The sequence below is a fragment of the Heteronotia binoei genome, chromosome 11 (genome assembly GCF_032191835.1).
Source record: "Heteronotia binoei isolate CCM8104 ecotype False Entrance Well chromosome 11, APGP_CSIRO_Hbin_v1, whole genome shotgun sequence".
NCBI lineage: Eukaryota > Metazoa > Chordata > Lepidosauria > Squamata > Gekkonidae > Heteronotia > Heteronotia binoei.
Window position 1 is genome coordinate 21,260,859 of NC_083233.1, and position 14,754 is coordinate 21,275,612.

General features: G+C 43.8%; 1 protein-coding gene across 1 annotated transcript in view; it reads right to left on the reverse strand.

Annotated features, from left to right (window-relative positions):
* The window catches only part of CHM (CHM Rab escort protein), a 111,970-nt gene that overhangs the window by 81,777 nt on the left and 15,439 nt on the right, over nucleotides 1–14,754 (reverse strand). Inside the window, exon 2 of the mRNA XM_060249939.1 lies at nucleotides 8,190–8,256. Within this exon, the coding sequence (XP_060105922.1) occupies nucleotides 8,190–8,256 (67 nt within the window). The remainder of the gene's footprint in view (nucleotides 1–8,189; nucleotides 8,257–14,754) is intronic.

Sequence of the window (14,754 nt, forward strand, 5' to 3'; positions counted from 1 at the left end):
CAAGTCCTTGTGAGTTCCTAGTTTGTGTGCAGGGAGGGGGGAGTTCCTTGGTTCTGGTGTGTTACGCTAATGCAGAATGAAAGACAATAGTAAAAAAAAAAGTTATTTCCTTCAAATAACTAGTGGTACCGTTTTCAATTGTGAGTTCAAGAAGTCTTTAATTACATTTAATCAATTTCTCACAAAATATATTTATTTATTTGATTTCTAGACCACCCTCCCCAATGGGGCTCAGGGCTATTCATACCATTCAATAAATACATTATTCCAATAAATAATCATAAAACAGATTAAAGGATTCAAAGAACAGTAATCAAACTATTCAAGATGGCATTAACAGGGGAGGCCCGACGCCCCATGGTGCCCTAGGCAGACTAACTGCCTGATGCCCCCCAAGCACACCCCCGCTGTGGCTCCACGTCCCCCTGTGCCTCCCTCCCCGCCATGCCTCCTCCTCCTCTCCCTTCGGACCCTTTCCCACTTCGTGCCAATTTCAATGCCGGAACCGGCTCTAGCACCGCGTTCCGGTTCTCCAAAGCCCCCCCTTCCCAACCGAACACTCGAAATGCAGCGTGCACCCACTGTCCCTCAGGAAGAGCGTCCTGAAATGACGACCCCTGCTGCCACTGACTCCTCCCCTCCCCACTTCCTGGATGGGAGAGGAGTCAGTGGCAGCGAGGGTGCCCTTTCAGGATGCTCTTCCTGAGGGATGGTGAGTGCGCCCCGGCCCCGTGGTTTTAGCTGCGTTTTGAGTGTTCGGCCGGGGAGGGTGGGCTTTAGAGAGCCGGAATGCTGCACTAGAGCCAGTTCTGGCGTTGAAATTGGCACAGAGTGGGAAAGGGAGGGAGAGAAGGAGGAGGCGCGGCGGGGAGGGGGTGTGTGCGGAGCCGCAGGGGGAGGCAAAGGAAATGCAGGGGCGGGCGGTGGTGGCGGGCAACGGTAGTGGTGGGGGACAAGGGAGGCAGACAAACTAGGTGCTTGCCTGGGGTACCGGGAGGGGGGTGGGGAGCCCAATTTGGCGGCCCCACCCTCCAAGTGCCCTAGACAACTGCCTAGTTTGCTTAGTGGGAGAGCCGGCCCTGGGCATCAAAATATTAGTATTCTACCTCTGGAGGGACACAGAGATTAAGGATAGAGAATAAAGGAGAAAGGAGGCCAGGTTTGGTGTCAACTGTTGCTGTCCTCAACCAGAGAAGAACACAGAGAACTGTACCTACTGTATTATTTGGTTACTGACCATATTTCTGATTCCACTTTTTGAAGTATATTAATATCTCTTGAAAAGGGAACAATCAGAGATGTTAGATATTGAACTACTGGGTGGGGGAGGGAAAGAGAGACAGAGAGAGAGGGAAGGAGGGAGGGAGGGAGGGAAGGAAGGAAGGAGGGAGGGAGATGGAATAAACTATTATAGAAGTTTTGCTTTGGAACCAGTCTTTATTCTGGATATCTTCATATACTGAACCGACAGTGGAAGACAAGTTGTTGTAACTCCTTGCACATTGTGGAAGTTTTGTTTCAGAAGATTTTGTTTACTAGATTTGTGGTGTGCTGTGGTGTTCTATTCTACTTTTGCTTTATGTTTAGACTTATAGATCATTCTGTTGCTGAATTTTTGGGAGTGTTTTTTGTCTTTTGTCCTCCACTATAGGCCTGGTGGAATTATCTCTGTCTTACAGGCTCTGTGAAACTGCATAATGTCCTGCAAGGCTTGAGTGTCATTATGAAGAGATTTCCACTAGGCCAGCACCAAGGCCAAAAAGCCCCTGGCTCCAGTCAAGGACAGCTGGATATCCCTCAGGCCCCAGATCACCAGGAGACTCTTCTCCCTAGAGTGTAATTTTCTTCAAGGGATATGCCAGGAAAGGTGGTCCCATAGATCAGCGGTCCCCAAATGTTTTGGCACCAGGGTCTGGTTTTGTGGAAGACAATTTTTCCAGGGACTGGGGGTGGGGTGGGGATGGGTGTGCTGGTTTCAGGATGATACAATTGTGCACTTTATTTCTATTAGTTTGGTGTGGTGGTTAAGTGTGCAGGCTCTTATCTGGGAGAACTGGGTTTGATTCCCCACTCCTCCACTTGCACCTGCTGGAATGGCCTTAGGTCAGTCATAGCTCTTGCAGAGCTTGTCCTTGAAAGGCAGCTTCTGTGAGAGCTCTCTCAGCCCCTACCCACCTCACTGGGTTTTCTGTTGTGGGGGAGAAAGGTAAAGGAGATTGTGAGCCTCTCTGAGACTCAGGATATAAATCCAATGTCGTCGTCTTATTATTGTTACTACTCATATTTTAATATATAGGCCCTGTTCACACAGCGTGTTGAATCCGTGTTAAACTGACCCGGTTCTGTTCTGAATTTCTTTGTTCCAGATATTATTGATCAGACTGCCATACTGCAATTCAAATTACTCCGCGGTGAAACCGTCTTCTGCCGTCCACCACAACGGCACCATGCAGTTCTTTCCCCCCCTCCACTATTATGCACATGTGCGCATTGTGTGCACGCATGCATTATGTGCATTCTGCATATGTGTATAGGTTAAAACATTATGTGGTTATGTGCATTTTGCTAAGTAGTAAAAAAAATGGACAACCGTAAACCGGATGTCTAAGGTTTCTTTTGCTCTGGGACATCCTTCAGACATCCAGAAGTTGGTTAATATCACAACAGAACTATCCAGATGGAGAAAACTACGAGGTGAAACCAGAGAACTCAAAAAACACCACAAAAGAGCAGGTAACAAAATAATCTGGTTCCGAGAAGGATTGGGGGGGGGGGCTACTGTGAGTTAATACCAGGAGGCAGATCTGATCAGCCACTTTAAATCCGGACGGAAACAGCAGCGACATCTGATTATACTGTGCGTCTGAATAGGGCCATAATGAAATAATTATACAACTCACAGCCCAGTTGCTAACATGCCACAGACTGGTACCAGTCCATAGCCCAGGGTTTGGGACCCCTGCCATAAATGATTCATAGATGATTGTCTTCTATTTAATTCTGTTTAATTCTGGGTGTAAGCTTTCATTTTCACATACACTTCATCAGATTTGGTTGATTTGCCAACTGGGCCTCTCCTTGAAGAAGGTGAATTGACCACAGTTATCTGTGCTCTAAATTTGACTACTGCACAGTACTGTATGCTGGCTGCATTTGAAGACTAGCTCTAACTAGTTCAAAATGCAATAGCAAGATTATGGATCTAAAATACAGAGCACTTATCTCACCACTGCTAAGGAGCATAATATTGGTTACAGATTAATTTCTGTCCTCAATTCAAGTGCCATTTGTGATCTTTAAAGTTCTACAGAATCTGGGATCAGGGTATTTGAAAGATTGCCTGGTCCTGCATGAACCTACCTAGTTACCAAAGCTTAAATCCCAGTTATATGGGCAGGGGGAGGAAAACTATATGAAACAGGGAGCTTTGACTATGAAATGCTCTCATCACAGACTGGTTGGGATCAAGCATGCTATTTTTAAAGATCCATTTGTTCACCAGGCTTATCTGTTCCAATTTTTTAATATGTAATTATATTATGCTGCCATTTTCCTAGAACTGTGTATAGCGTTTTAATTGTTTTAACAGTCTGTTACGCTCTCTCACTAAGAGCCCTGTGGCGCGGGTGGTAAAGCTACAGTACTACAGTCGGAGCCCTCTGCTCATGACCTGAGTTTGATCCAGCGGAAGCTGGTTCAGGTAGCCGGCTCCAGGTTGACTCAGCCTTCCATCCTTCCGAGGTCAGTAAAATGAGTACCCAGCTTGCTGGGGGGGAAGTGTAGATGACTGGAGAAGGCAATGGCAAACCACCCCATAAAAAGTCTGCCGTGAAAATGTTGTGAAAGCAATGTCACCCCAGAGTTGAAAACGATTGGTGCTTGCACCGGACTACCTTTTTACTAAGCTCTCTCAAGTGCTTCCTATGCAGAGGGTTAGAAATTATTGAAACAAATAATACATTCTAAAATGATAAAATTAAAGAAGGGGGAGACTGATCGTCAGTTTAAAACAAATAATCAGCATGGCTTCAACCAGATTTTATTTCCAGGTACAAAAATAGGCGACTCGAACAAAATACTGTTTTCCCATCGCGCTGGCTTATCCCACCAACGTATTTGGAAATTATAGGAAAAAACTAAGGGCTGATGCCCAAAATGAAAACATTTAGAGTGGGGAGGGGAGAAAGGGAACGGAGGTCAGGGAAGGAAAAAATCTGCATGCATAAACAATTGCTTGCAGGACGACATTTAATTCTCAACTTTTGCAACTTCCAAGTTTAAAGTCAATGCCAAGCCACACGCTCTGAATTGCAAATTGCTTTTCTAAATCACTTAACATCCATCCTTGAAATTTCACACGTCAACAGCTCATTAATATCTACAGTAAATGTAGCTCTACTGAAAAAGAGCCATGGGATTTTTTTTATTTTTTTTTGGTGGGTGTTTTTTTAAAAAGCATTTTATTGAGACAGATAGCTGGAGCTCAGAAACGGAGCCCCCTTCAATTACAATTTGGCAGAAGCTAACTTTGGTTTTAAAACATGACTACAGGAATTTATGGCCAAGCTGCAATGGAAGTGACTATTTTGAATAAGATTAGCTGCTCTTGATGGGGGATGCTTGGACAGTGTTTATAAATCAACAGAGGTGCTACTCAGTGGTTTATAATGGTCCACTTCAGCCCATCTACCATCATCACATAAGCGGTATATTATGATAAACACAAAACAGTAGTGGAGATTAAAAGTAATAAGATCAGTGCCGGGGTAATGAATCCCGGCAGGCCTGGCACACGCAAAGTACTTCAAAGTTTCATTTGACTTGCAGTTTCTCCCCAGTTCCCTCCTCCCCTTATGCTTTCTAGCTAACTCCTATTCGAAAGGAAGAGATTTAAATTCGACGCCTCCGTGTAAGTTAAAGAGCAGATTTCTTAAAAAATTCAATCAAACTTTATTAAAAGAGTAAATACCAAAATATACATAACTTTCTTTGTATACCAGATATTGGTAAATATAAGAACAAAGTACATTTCCAAAATCTGGGGGGGGGGGGATGAATATTATCAATTCTGGCAACCATATAAATAGTTCTGGGTGTACTCATAAAAATACAAAGAAACAAACACAATTGGAAAGGGAAGGGAAGGGGAGGGGAGGGGAGGGGAGGGGAGGGGAGGGGAAAGAAAGAAAGAAAGAAAGAAAGAAAGAAAAGAAAGAAAGAAAGAAAGAAAAGAAAGAAAGAAAGAAAGAAAGAAAGAAAGAAAGAAAGAAAGGAAGGAAGGAAGGAAGGAAGGAAGGAAGGAAGGAAGGAAGGAAGGAAGGAAGGAAGGAAGGAAGGAAGGAAGGAAGGAAGGAAGGAAGGAAGGAAGGAAGGAAGGAAGGAGGGAAGGAAGGAAGGAAGGAGGGAAGGGAAGGAGGGAAGGGGGTTAAGGAGAGAGGGGAATTGGAATGAAATGGCAGAGATCAGTGTAATGCTAGTAGAGAAAGATTTACCAGTATGGCACAAGTTCCCTTTCTCTCTCTTTTCCCTTCAAAAGGCAGCACAGAATCCAACATTAGACATGACCGTCAGTACAGAATTTAAAATCTGACACCTTTTACAATGCCATCTTATGCAGGTCTTCTTGGTCCACTGAAGTCAGTGGGCTCACAAGCTCTGTTTAGGACTGCAGATATATCTAATTTCACTGATGGTTTAACCCCAGATCTTAAATGCTCCTTTGACCAGTAGAGAGTTAAATGAAAACGAGCTAGAGTTTTGTGGGATTAAAAACCTTAACAAACTCACATAAAAAGTAACCCACAGACAGTTGCATTGAAGCAGATGAGAGTTTTTATTTTAAAAGGTGATCCTTGGTACAGACTAAGCTCTAAACAACAGGTTAAAAAAGAGAGTTGTTATCAGATCTCTCAATGTTTTCTTTGACTTTTCAGACTGAGAGCTAGTTTAGTGTAGTGGTTAAGTGTGCGGACTCTTATCTGGGAGAACTGGGTTTGACTCCCGACTCCTCCACTTGCAGCTGCTGTGGAATGGCCTTGGGTCAGCCATAGCTCTTGCAGAGCTGTCCTTGAAAGGGCAGCTGCTGTGAGAGCTCTCAGTCCCACCTACCTCACAGGGTATCTGGTGTGGGGGAGAAAGGGAAAGGAGATTGTAAGCCACTCTGAGGCTCTGAGATTCAGAATGGAGGGCGGGATATAAATCCAATTCTTTTTCTAAAAAGCACCCATAAGGAGAGGGAGGGCAGAATTTGCACTGTGAGCCAAATTATCAGGGGAGAGGGGTAACCCTTTCCCCTCGTGCCTTCCACATTTGGAATCCCTCCCCCCAAGAATTGCTGTTAACCACTGTTGGGGGCAGGCAAGTACAATATAGTGTGGGGGAGTGGGTGGGGAAGTAATTTGATGAATTTATATGCTACATCCTCCACACACACACAAAAATCCCAAAGCGGTTAACCACCTTCCTTCTAACACTTCACCCCAGCCTCCCCATCTGCTGCTTTTAACCTTAAAGAAAACATTGGGTCCAGTGTCACCGATCACCCACGTACACCTATCATTTGATCTTAAAATTCTGAACATGATCTGGGTCCATTTCCTATTCCATGTATTACAAATATACACACACAATTAAAAACAAGCTGCTTTGAGGGTATTCAAGAGCAGGCCAATAGGTTTAACTGGGGACTCTTTCTGAGCTGCTGTTCCTCTACCAAATAACATTCAGACATTAATCCCCTCCATCGACCACTCAGGATCATACTGGCTGGGGGAGGGAAGAGCTGCAGCCCGTCACTTCTTATACTCCATTCCCCAATTCTGTTGCCCTCACCCCACCAGCCCCAGGGAGAAGAGAGCAACGGAATAGTTTTTCCAGCCTTGAAGAAATCTATGAAGCTGCTATACTTGAATAATTGTAAGCCCTCCTCCAGTGGGATCATTCACAGCTCCCAGTAAAAGAGAATCAAGCAAAGGGGTGCAAGACAGCCCTTGTTGCAGCCTGCATTTAAGCGCAAAGGGATGATATGACTTGTAGGAGACCTTTGCAAATCATTTAGGAGCTTATCTATACAATAAAGACGAGCAAATTTTAGACAATTTCTACTGGTCTTTCAATGAGCCCTAGGAACTGTAGCTTGTGTGCATGCAGAGAACTCTGTTCTGTCACTTTGAGACTCTCCCCTTCTTCAAAGAACTACAATTCCCAGACTATCTTATTAGGAAACACTATGATACTTAGGGTTGCCAGGTCCAACTCAGGAAATATCTGGGGGCTTTGGGGGTGGAGCCAGCAGCAATGTTGCGACAAGCACAAATGAACTCCAAAGGGAGTTCCGGCCATCACATGTAAAGGGACCACACACCTTTTAAATACCTTCTCTTGAAACTAATGGGAGGATGGGGGCACCTTCTTTTGGGGCTCATAGAATTGGACCCTCTGGTCTAATCTTTCTGAAACATGGGAGTGGGGTTTGAGTGGAGGCACCAGATGATATGCTGAAAATCTGGTGCCTCTACCTCAAAAAAAAAAAAAGACCCCAGATACCCACAGAGCAATTTCCCATTATACCCTATGAGGATCAGTCTCCCTAGGGTATAATAGAGTGCCCAGCAGACATTCAACCCCCCCCCCCCTTCTGATAACCCAGAACATATGATTGTGGACTGGAATTTTGGTCTGTGAAATAAGACCTGGGGGAACGTTATTTGTATACATCGTGTTTTTTGTTTAGTACTGTATGTGTATTAATGGTGTGTGTTATTATATCGTTATAGAGTATGAATATTGGATGTGTTTCACTTGAAACTCTATGATATTATATGAATTTCATTATTTGGATATTTAATTGTGTTATTTTTCCTTCCTACCCCGACTGGGGATCGGCAACCCTAAATATTTAAATAAGCCAGTTTTAGTTTTGCAGTGAACAAACCAAGGAAAAGGGTTAATATTCAGGATCATCCCGGAGATACTCTTCTCAAAGATGCTATTTGTGTCATATCATCTCACAATCTCAAAAAACAAACAAAAAAACCCCACTGCTACTTTAAAAGAATTACATTTTACAGTGATATGAAAGGACACCATTGTATGTTAGACAGCCAACTTCCATGCCAACCTGGCTGGGGAAAAATATACTTTTAAAAACTCCAAAATGATTAATGACATGTATCGATTAAAGAACTTACGAATCCAGATGCAGAACTCTTTGGCCACTTCTTGAACATGCAGCTGCCACAATAGATTCAGGCAAACCTGGAAGGAAGATTTTTTAAAAAATTAAACAGATGAATGTGCAGTGCTATACCAAGCAATTTTAGGGGAACAAACACCAACAAGCGGCCCTCAGGATTTGGCTTGCCACATAAAGTATGGAAGATGACTAACAAAATACAAACAGGCTTTAGCAGTTGTGCAGGCCTGTTGTTTAAACAGGGCTAAATACTGGGACCCGAATGCAATTGTGGTGCAGACTGCCAAACTATTTTCCAACTACAGAAATATGAATGTTGTGCTTTCCAAAGAGATGCGATGGAGCTCTTTGAACTCTCCTCAGCAGCAACTGAGCGGCTTGAAAATCTAGATATTAGTATTTAGCGGGATTGCCCAACTGGGCTGTATACCTGTTGCATCAACTTGGTTACATATTTTATATTACTAAATACTTCCTGTGTATAACTCTGCAATACAATAAATAAGAATTAAGGGAATGCATTAAGCATTATAGTTTATACTTCTCTGCAGGGCTTTATTGGTAGAAAAGGCCCAGCAGGAACTCATTTGCATATTAGGCCATACCCCCTGATACCAAGCTAGTTCGAACTGTGTTCCTGCTCAAAAAAAAAAGCCCTGCTTCTCTGATATTGTTGTTAGAAAAAGCATAAAGCCTGAATGGTATATATTCTATGACAAAGCCCGGCAGTTGTAATTATTACCTCGTTGCATCCGATCACAGGTCCATTATATTATAGCTGAAAATAGCTGATTCCAATACTAAGCAATTAGATTCTGCAAGGAATCTCACAAGCAGGATAGAAATAGCCAGTCCGTTGCCTTCTCCCAGCATCTGGCGATCAGATATACTGGGAGGTTCTAGCTGCTATAAAGACCGCTGACCACAGATAGACGGTGTATCCAACAGTTTGTTAAATCACATATATGCGACATTTAGGCTTTGAAGATATAAGGAACTTGTTGAGTCCAGCCTGATCATGTTCCTGAGACACTGCAAAATGCCCAGATTTGTCCGCATATTGCAAAATCATCCATGCTACCCAAGTATATCTCTTTATGTCATTCATATCCGTGGAAACTAAACCCGGCTTTCTTCCACGATGGCGTTCGGAGGCCTTGTTGTAACTCTAATTGCTTCATGCACAGGAAATCTCCCTTAAGACACAAAACTGTTAAGTGGCCTTGAGAAATTCCCCTTGGTTATCATCTCCAGCCTTCTATCTACAACACGAGGGTAATGTCGATATTAGATTCAGGGGGGTAGTCTTGTTGGTCTGAACCACGGAACAATGTTTGAGTTCAGCGACACCTTTACAACCATCAAAGTTTAATTCTGGGTATAAATTTTCATGTGCATGAATGCTTCTTCAGATATTTGAAGAAGTGTTCATGCACACAAAAGCTTACTCCCAGAATTAAACTATGTTGGACTTAAAAGTGCCACTGGACTCAAACTTTGTTCAATGTCTCTACATTACATAAAGATAATCCAGTGTTAGGCCGTTTTAAATGTTGTTACTTTCAACATGAAACTCTGAAGTTTATCTAGGGAGTGCAATGGCTAGAGTATCAGATCAGGATGGAATGACCAAGATTTGAACACCCGCATAGCAATGAAGATCACTGGGAAACCAGGGGCCAATCACACATGATAACAACCCAACCTACCTCAGAGGGGGTTAGCATGAGAATAAATCTGAGAGGAGAGTGTTGAACATTGTCCTGAGCTCCTTGGAGAAGAGGCTGAGGATAAAACGGCAAAAATGCTAGAACTCTGCTCTTATAGTATGGATGGATCTCATCCTACCTCCATTCTAACCAACAAGGTGTGGTAGTCAGTGTAGTACAAAGAGACCCAGTTCTGAATCACCACTCTGCCATGAAACCTCACTGGGTGACCTCAGGCCATTCATTCTCTCTCTGCCTGATCTACCTCATAGAACTGTTGTGAATTTATTTAATTTATTAATTTATTTATTTAATAGACTTATATCCCGCCCTTCTCACCGAAGTGTCTCAGGGCGGCTTACAACATAATAATTCATATAATTCAATTTAAAACGTTTACAAGTACAATTAAAACCATAATTAATAAAACAAGATAAAATAAAACCAGCGGTCTATAAGAGCATTTTTGTTCCATCTAGAGATGTTCTCATTATCAGTTAGGTGTTATAGGCCTGCCGGAAGAGGGCTGTTTTACAGGCCCTGCGGAACTGCCCTAGGTCCCGCAGGGCCCGCACCTCCTCCGGCAGCTGGTTCCACCAATAAGGTGCCGCTATTGAGAAGGCCCGATCCCTGGTGGATTTTAGATGGGCCTCCTTTGGCCCGGGGACTACCAGCAGGTTTTGTGAACCGGAGCGTAGTACTCTCTGGGGAACGTGTGGGGAGAGACGGTCCCTAAGGTAGGCAGGTCCTAGGCCATATAGGGCTTTAAAGGTAATGACCAACACCTTGTACTGGACTCGGAATATTACTGGCAGCCAGTGCAGATCCCGGAGCCCCGGCCGAAATGTGAAGATACATGGAGGAACATGGAGTAATGTACCCTGCCCTGAGCTTCTTGGAGGAAGGATGATAAAAAAAAATACACTAAAGATATAAGCTCAGGGTGGTATACATCTATCTCCTCTATGCACCCTCATAGCAATCCTGTGAGGTGGGTTAGCGCTATTACAAAACTCGGAGGAGGAGATTGGATTTATACCCCACCCTTTACTACCTGAAGGCGTCTCAGAGCAGCTTACAATCTCCTTTTCCTTCCCCTCCCCACAACAGACACCCTGTGAGGTAGATGGAGCTGAAAGAGTCCTGAAAAAAACTGCTCTTGAGAGGAACAGCTCTGCAAGAACTTGTGACTGACTCACAAGAACTTGTGACTGGCTCAATCTAGGCAAGCCAGTTTCTTTCAGTGCCCCCACCTGCACCATAGTGGTAATACCAGCCCAATCTTACAACAGTTATGCATGGCATACTTCGCTTCTAATTATTAATCTTAGAAACTATGACAAGGCCACTCAGTGAAGTTCATGAGGATTTGGACTTGGGGGGATTTCCCCAGTCCACAAGCAACAATTTCACCCACTGGCTAGATGTCCGTTCACAGAACTCTGACTGGAGGAGGCAGTGGTGGACTGGGTCTAAAGATGCTGGTTGCCAGGAGACAACTATAGGGCTATCATTTAATTTGTATAAGAAATAAATAAACTATAAGAAATAAATAAACTATAAGGCTATCATTTAATTTGTATAAGAAATAAATAAAATTTTCAAAAAATACATAAGTGGAAAAAGGTACAATTAAAACTTTTGCGAAATAAATGTATATATTTTTAGTAATTACAGTGTACATATATTGTACATATTACTGGCAGTATGCCGTAGATACTAAATGTAAATACAGACTGCGTTTTCTCCAGGGGAGCTGATCTCTGCCAGCTGGAGATCAGTTGGAAAAGAGGGAGATCCCCAGGCCCCAACTGGAGGCTGGCAACTAGGCTTCCCAACCCCCCCGCTCTGGCGGGAGTCCCCTGGGTTTGCAGCCTCATCTCCCGGTCTTCAAGAAGTGGGAAGCGGGGGGGGGGGGGTGGAAGGGGGGGGAGAACATACCTGTAGGCTTCATTATAGAGCTCCTGAGCCGTTTGTAAAATGTCTGCCCCTTTAAGGCTGGGCAGCGAGCAGGAAGGGCTTGGGAGAACAGCCCCGCCCTTTCTTTTGCTTTCGCTTTCACAAGAGTTCTCCGGAAGAAGATCTGGTAAGTGTGTGTGTGTGTGTGTGTGTGTGTGAGGGAAGGGGCAGGGGATTCCCTGGTTTGGAGGCCCTCTCCCCTTTTAGAAAGCGTGGGGGGGAGGGAAATGTCTACTGGGCATTCTATTATTCCCTATGGAGAACGATTCCCATAGGGAATAATAGGGAATTCATCCGTTGGTATTGGGGGCTCTGGGGGGGGCTATTTTTTGAGGTAGAGGCACCAAATTTTTAGTATAACATCTAGTGCCTCTCCCCAAAATACCCCCCAAGTTTCAAAACGATTGGACCAGAGGGTCCAATTCTATGAGCCCCAAAAGATGGTGCCCCTATACTTAATTATTTCCTATGGAAGAAAGGAATTTTAAAAGGTGTGCTGTCCCTTTAAATGTGATGGCCAGAACTCCCTTGGAGTTCAATTATGCTTGTCACATCCTTGTTCTTGGCTCCACCCCCAATGTCTCCTGGCTCCACCCCCAAAGTCTCCTGGCTCCGCCCCCAAAGTCCCCAGATTTTTCTTTAATTGGACTTGGCAACCCTACTGGCAACCCAAAATACAACATAAATTTTAGTTGCATTACAATAATAATACTGGAACTTCTGTTATATTTTCAAGCTACTAAAAGGTCATTAACATTTTTAACATATTGTCTAATGTTTAAGGGGGCCCACTTCATCAGGGGCCTACAGGGCCCACTTGCCATTAGGCAAGCTGACACTGGGAGGTTGCCACTGGGAGGTTGGAGAAAGGCAAAGGTGCTCGGGACTCACTGGTCTCCACCAGCTGAAAGTTATCCCATCTGTGGCTTCCCTTCCTCATATATTTAGAGGGACTAATTGTAGGAGGTCCACCCAGCAACCTAATGTTTACTCCAGTATAAACCCACAGAAATTACTACCTCTGCAGAGGAGTGAGAAGTTTTGAAAGTCTGCTCCCCGCCTGTATGTCTGCTGATTGTCCACTTGAAGAAACACAAAATTCATATGAAAAGAAATTGCTATCAATCACCCTAAATCAACAAGACACCTTCTTCATATATGCATCTTGGCCCACTTTATGAGGCTGCTGCAAATGAAAAACCCTTAGGTGATAGAAAATGTTGTACCACTTCAGGAGGCAGGTGGGTTATATTTTTATCCCCCCCTCAATAAAAACTTCCTGAAAAAAAGAAAATTAGCCCCTCAAGGAGAAAGGCTGTCATGCAGCCTTTTGCATGATGTGCTAGTTTCCCACTTATAAGGCCTGTGACCCCCTCACCCACATGAGATCTGGTGCAAGAGAAACAAGGGGGTAGATTGGACAATGCCATTTCAGGCTGTAAATAGTAAATCCCAGTCTTGAATGCTTTCACGTAAAAAGGTCACTATGAGCTTCCTAGCACAGCAGGGAGAAAGCATTCTGGCCTACTGGGCCAGATTTTTTTTCCCATAGTTGTGGTCACCTGGCTGCAGCCTGAAGTGGGACAGTCCTTCTACCACCTTAGCTACCACCTGAAGTGGGACAGTCCTTCTACCACCTTCTACCATCTCATTTCTGCCATACGTCTTGACCAGGTCCAGGATCACATACATCACGTGATGAAACAAGTAAAGTTGGGCTAATCCAAGACTGATAATCTATTGTAATTTGCCTTGAGTATTATGATTGTTTTTATTGTCAAGATCATCAGAGGAGCCCTGCTGGATCAGGCAAGCAGTCCATCTATTCCAACCCGGTTTCACATCATGGTGGCCAACTAGTTGCCCTGGCAGGCAAACAAGCAGAACAAAGAGACCAAGGTCCCCCTTGATTTTGCCTCCTAGCACTGGGATTCAGAGGTAATACTGTCTCTAGGAGGTCTCCCTTTAGTCACCACGGCTAGTAGGCACTGATGGACCTATGCTCCAGGGCTCTATGTAATTCCCTTTTAAAACTATCTATGCTCATGGCAGTAAATTGCTGTAATCAGGGGGTTTTTTGAGTTGGAACACACAGGAACACAGTTCTGGCTGGCTTGGCATCATGGGGTGTGGCTTAATATGCAAATGAGTTCATGCTGGGCTTTTTCTACAAAAGAAGCCCTGGTTGTAATATATATTTGATGAAGTTTGTGGAAGCGGAGTTGAGCACAGGAAAAGCAGCATATAAATGCTGGAATCTATTTTAACGTACTGTTAACTCCCATATGCCCTGTTAGGAAGTGCAGCATACACAAAGTTCAGTATTTTAATCACCCACCTTCTCCCCCAGACCTTTGATACTTCACTGACAAGTTATCTGTAGCAAACTTCTACAGGCTGCTTCACTTCCCCATCTAATAGAAGGCAAAACCAAAAAGCTGTCTATCACTTCGAGTCATAAAGAGGACCAAGATGCTATCCTTGTAGACAAGTTTTCCGCAAGTTCAGCAAAATGACTTTCTAACGAAATCAGGAATTGGTATGAACCCGGGAAGTGTTCTAATCTATTTCATATCTTCAGGAGCCCTTAAGGTAGAAATTCAGTCTTTCGGTGACTTTTTTGTCATTTTTAAGGCCTACCTCTGTGACAGGTAGTGGGAGATTTAATCTCAACTGGCAAAACAGAAAGAAGTTATGAAGGTTCAATGCTAGCCTCCAGTGTCAATGGTGTCTTTGCTGTGACAGAACACCATGTAATGCAAGGGTTTTTACCTTGGGAAAAAATGCTATGCTTGGAATAGATGAAAGTTTATTCTGTCTAGTAGCACGGGGTTTTTGAAATCAGAGTTTTCTTTCCCCCTCAGTCGTGCTTCAAACTTACGTGAGGTGTCC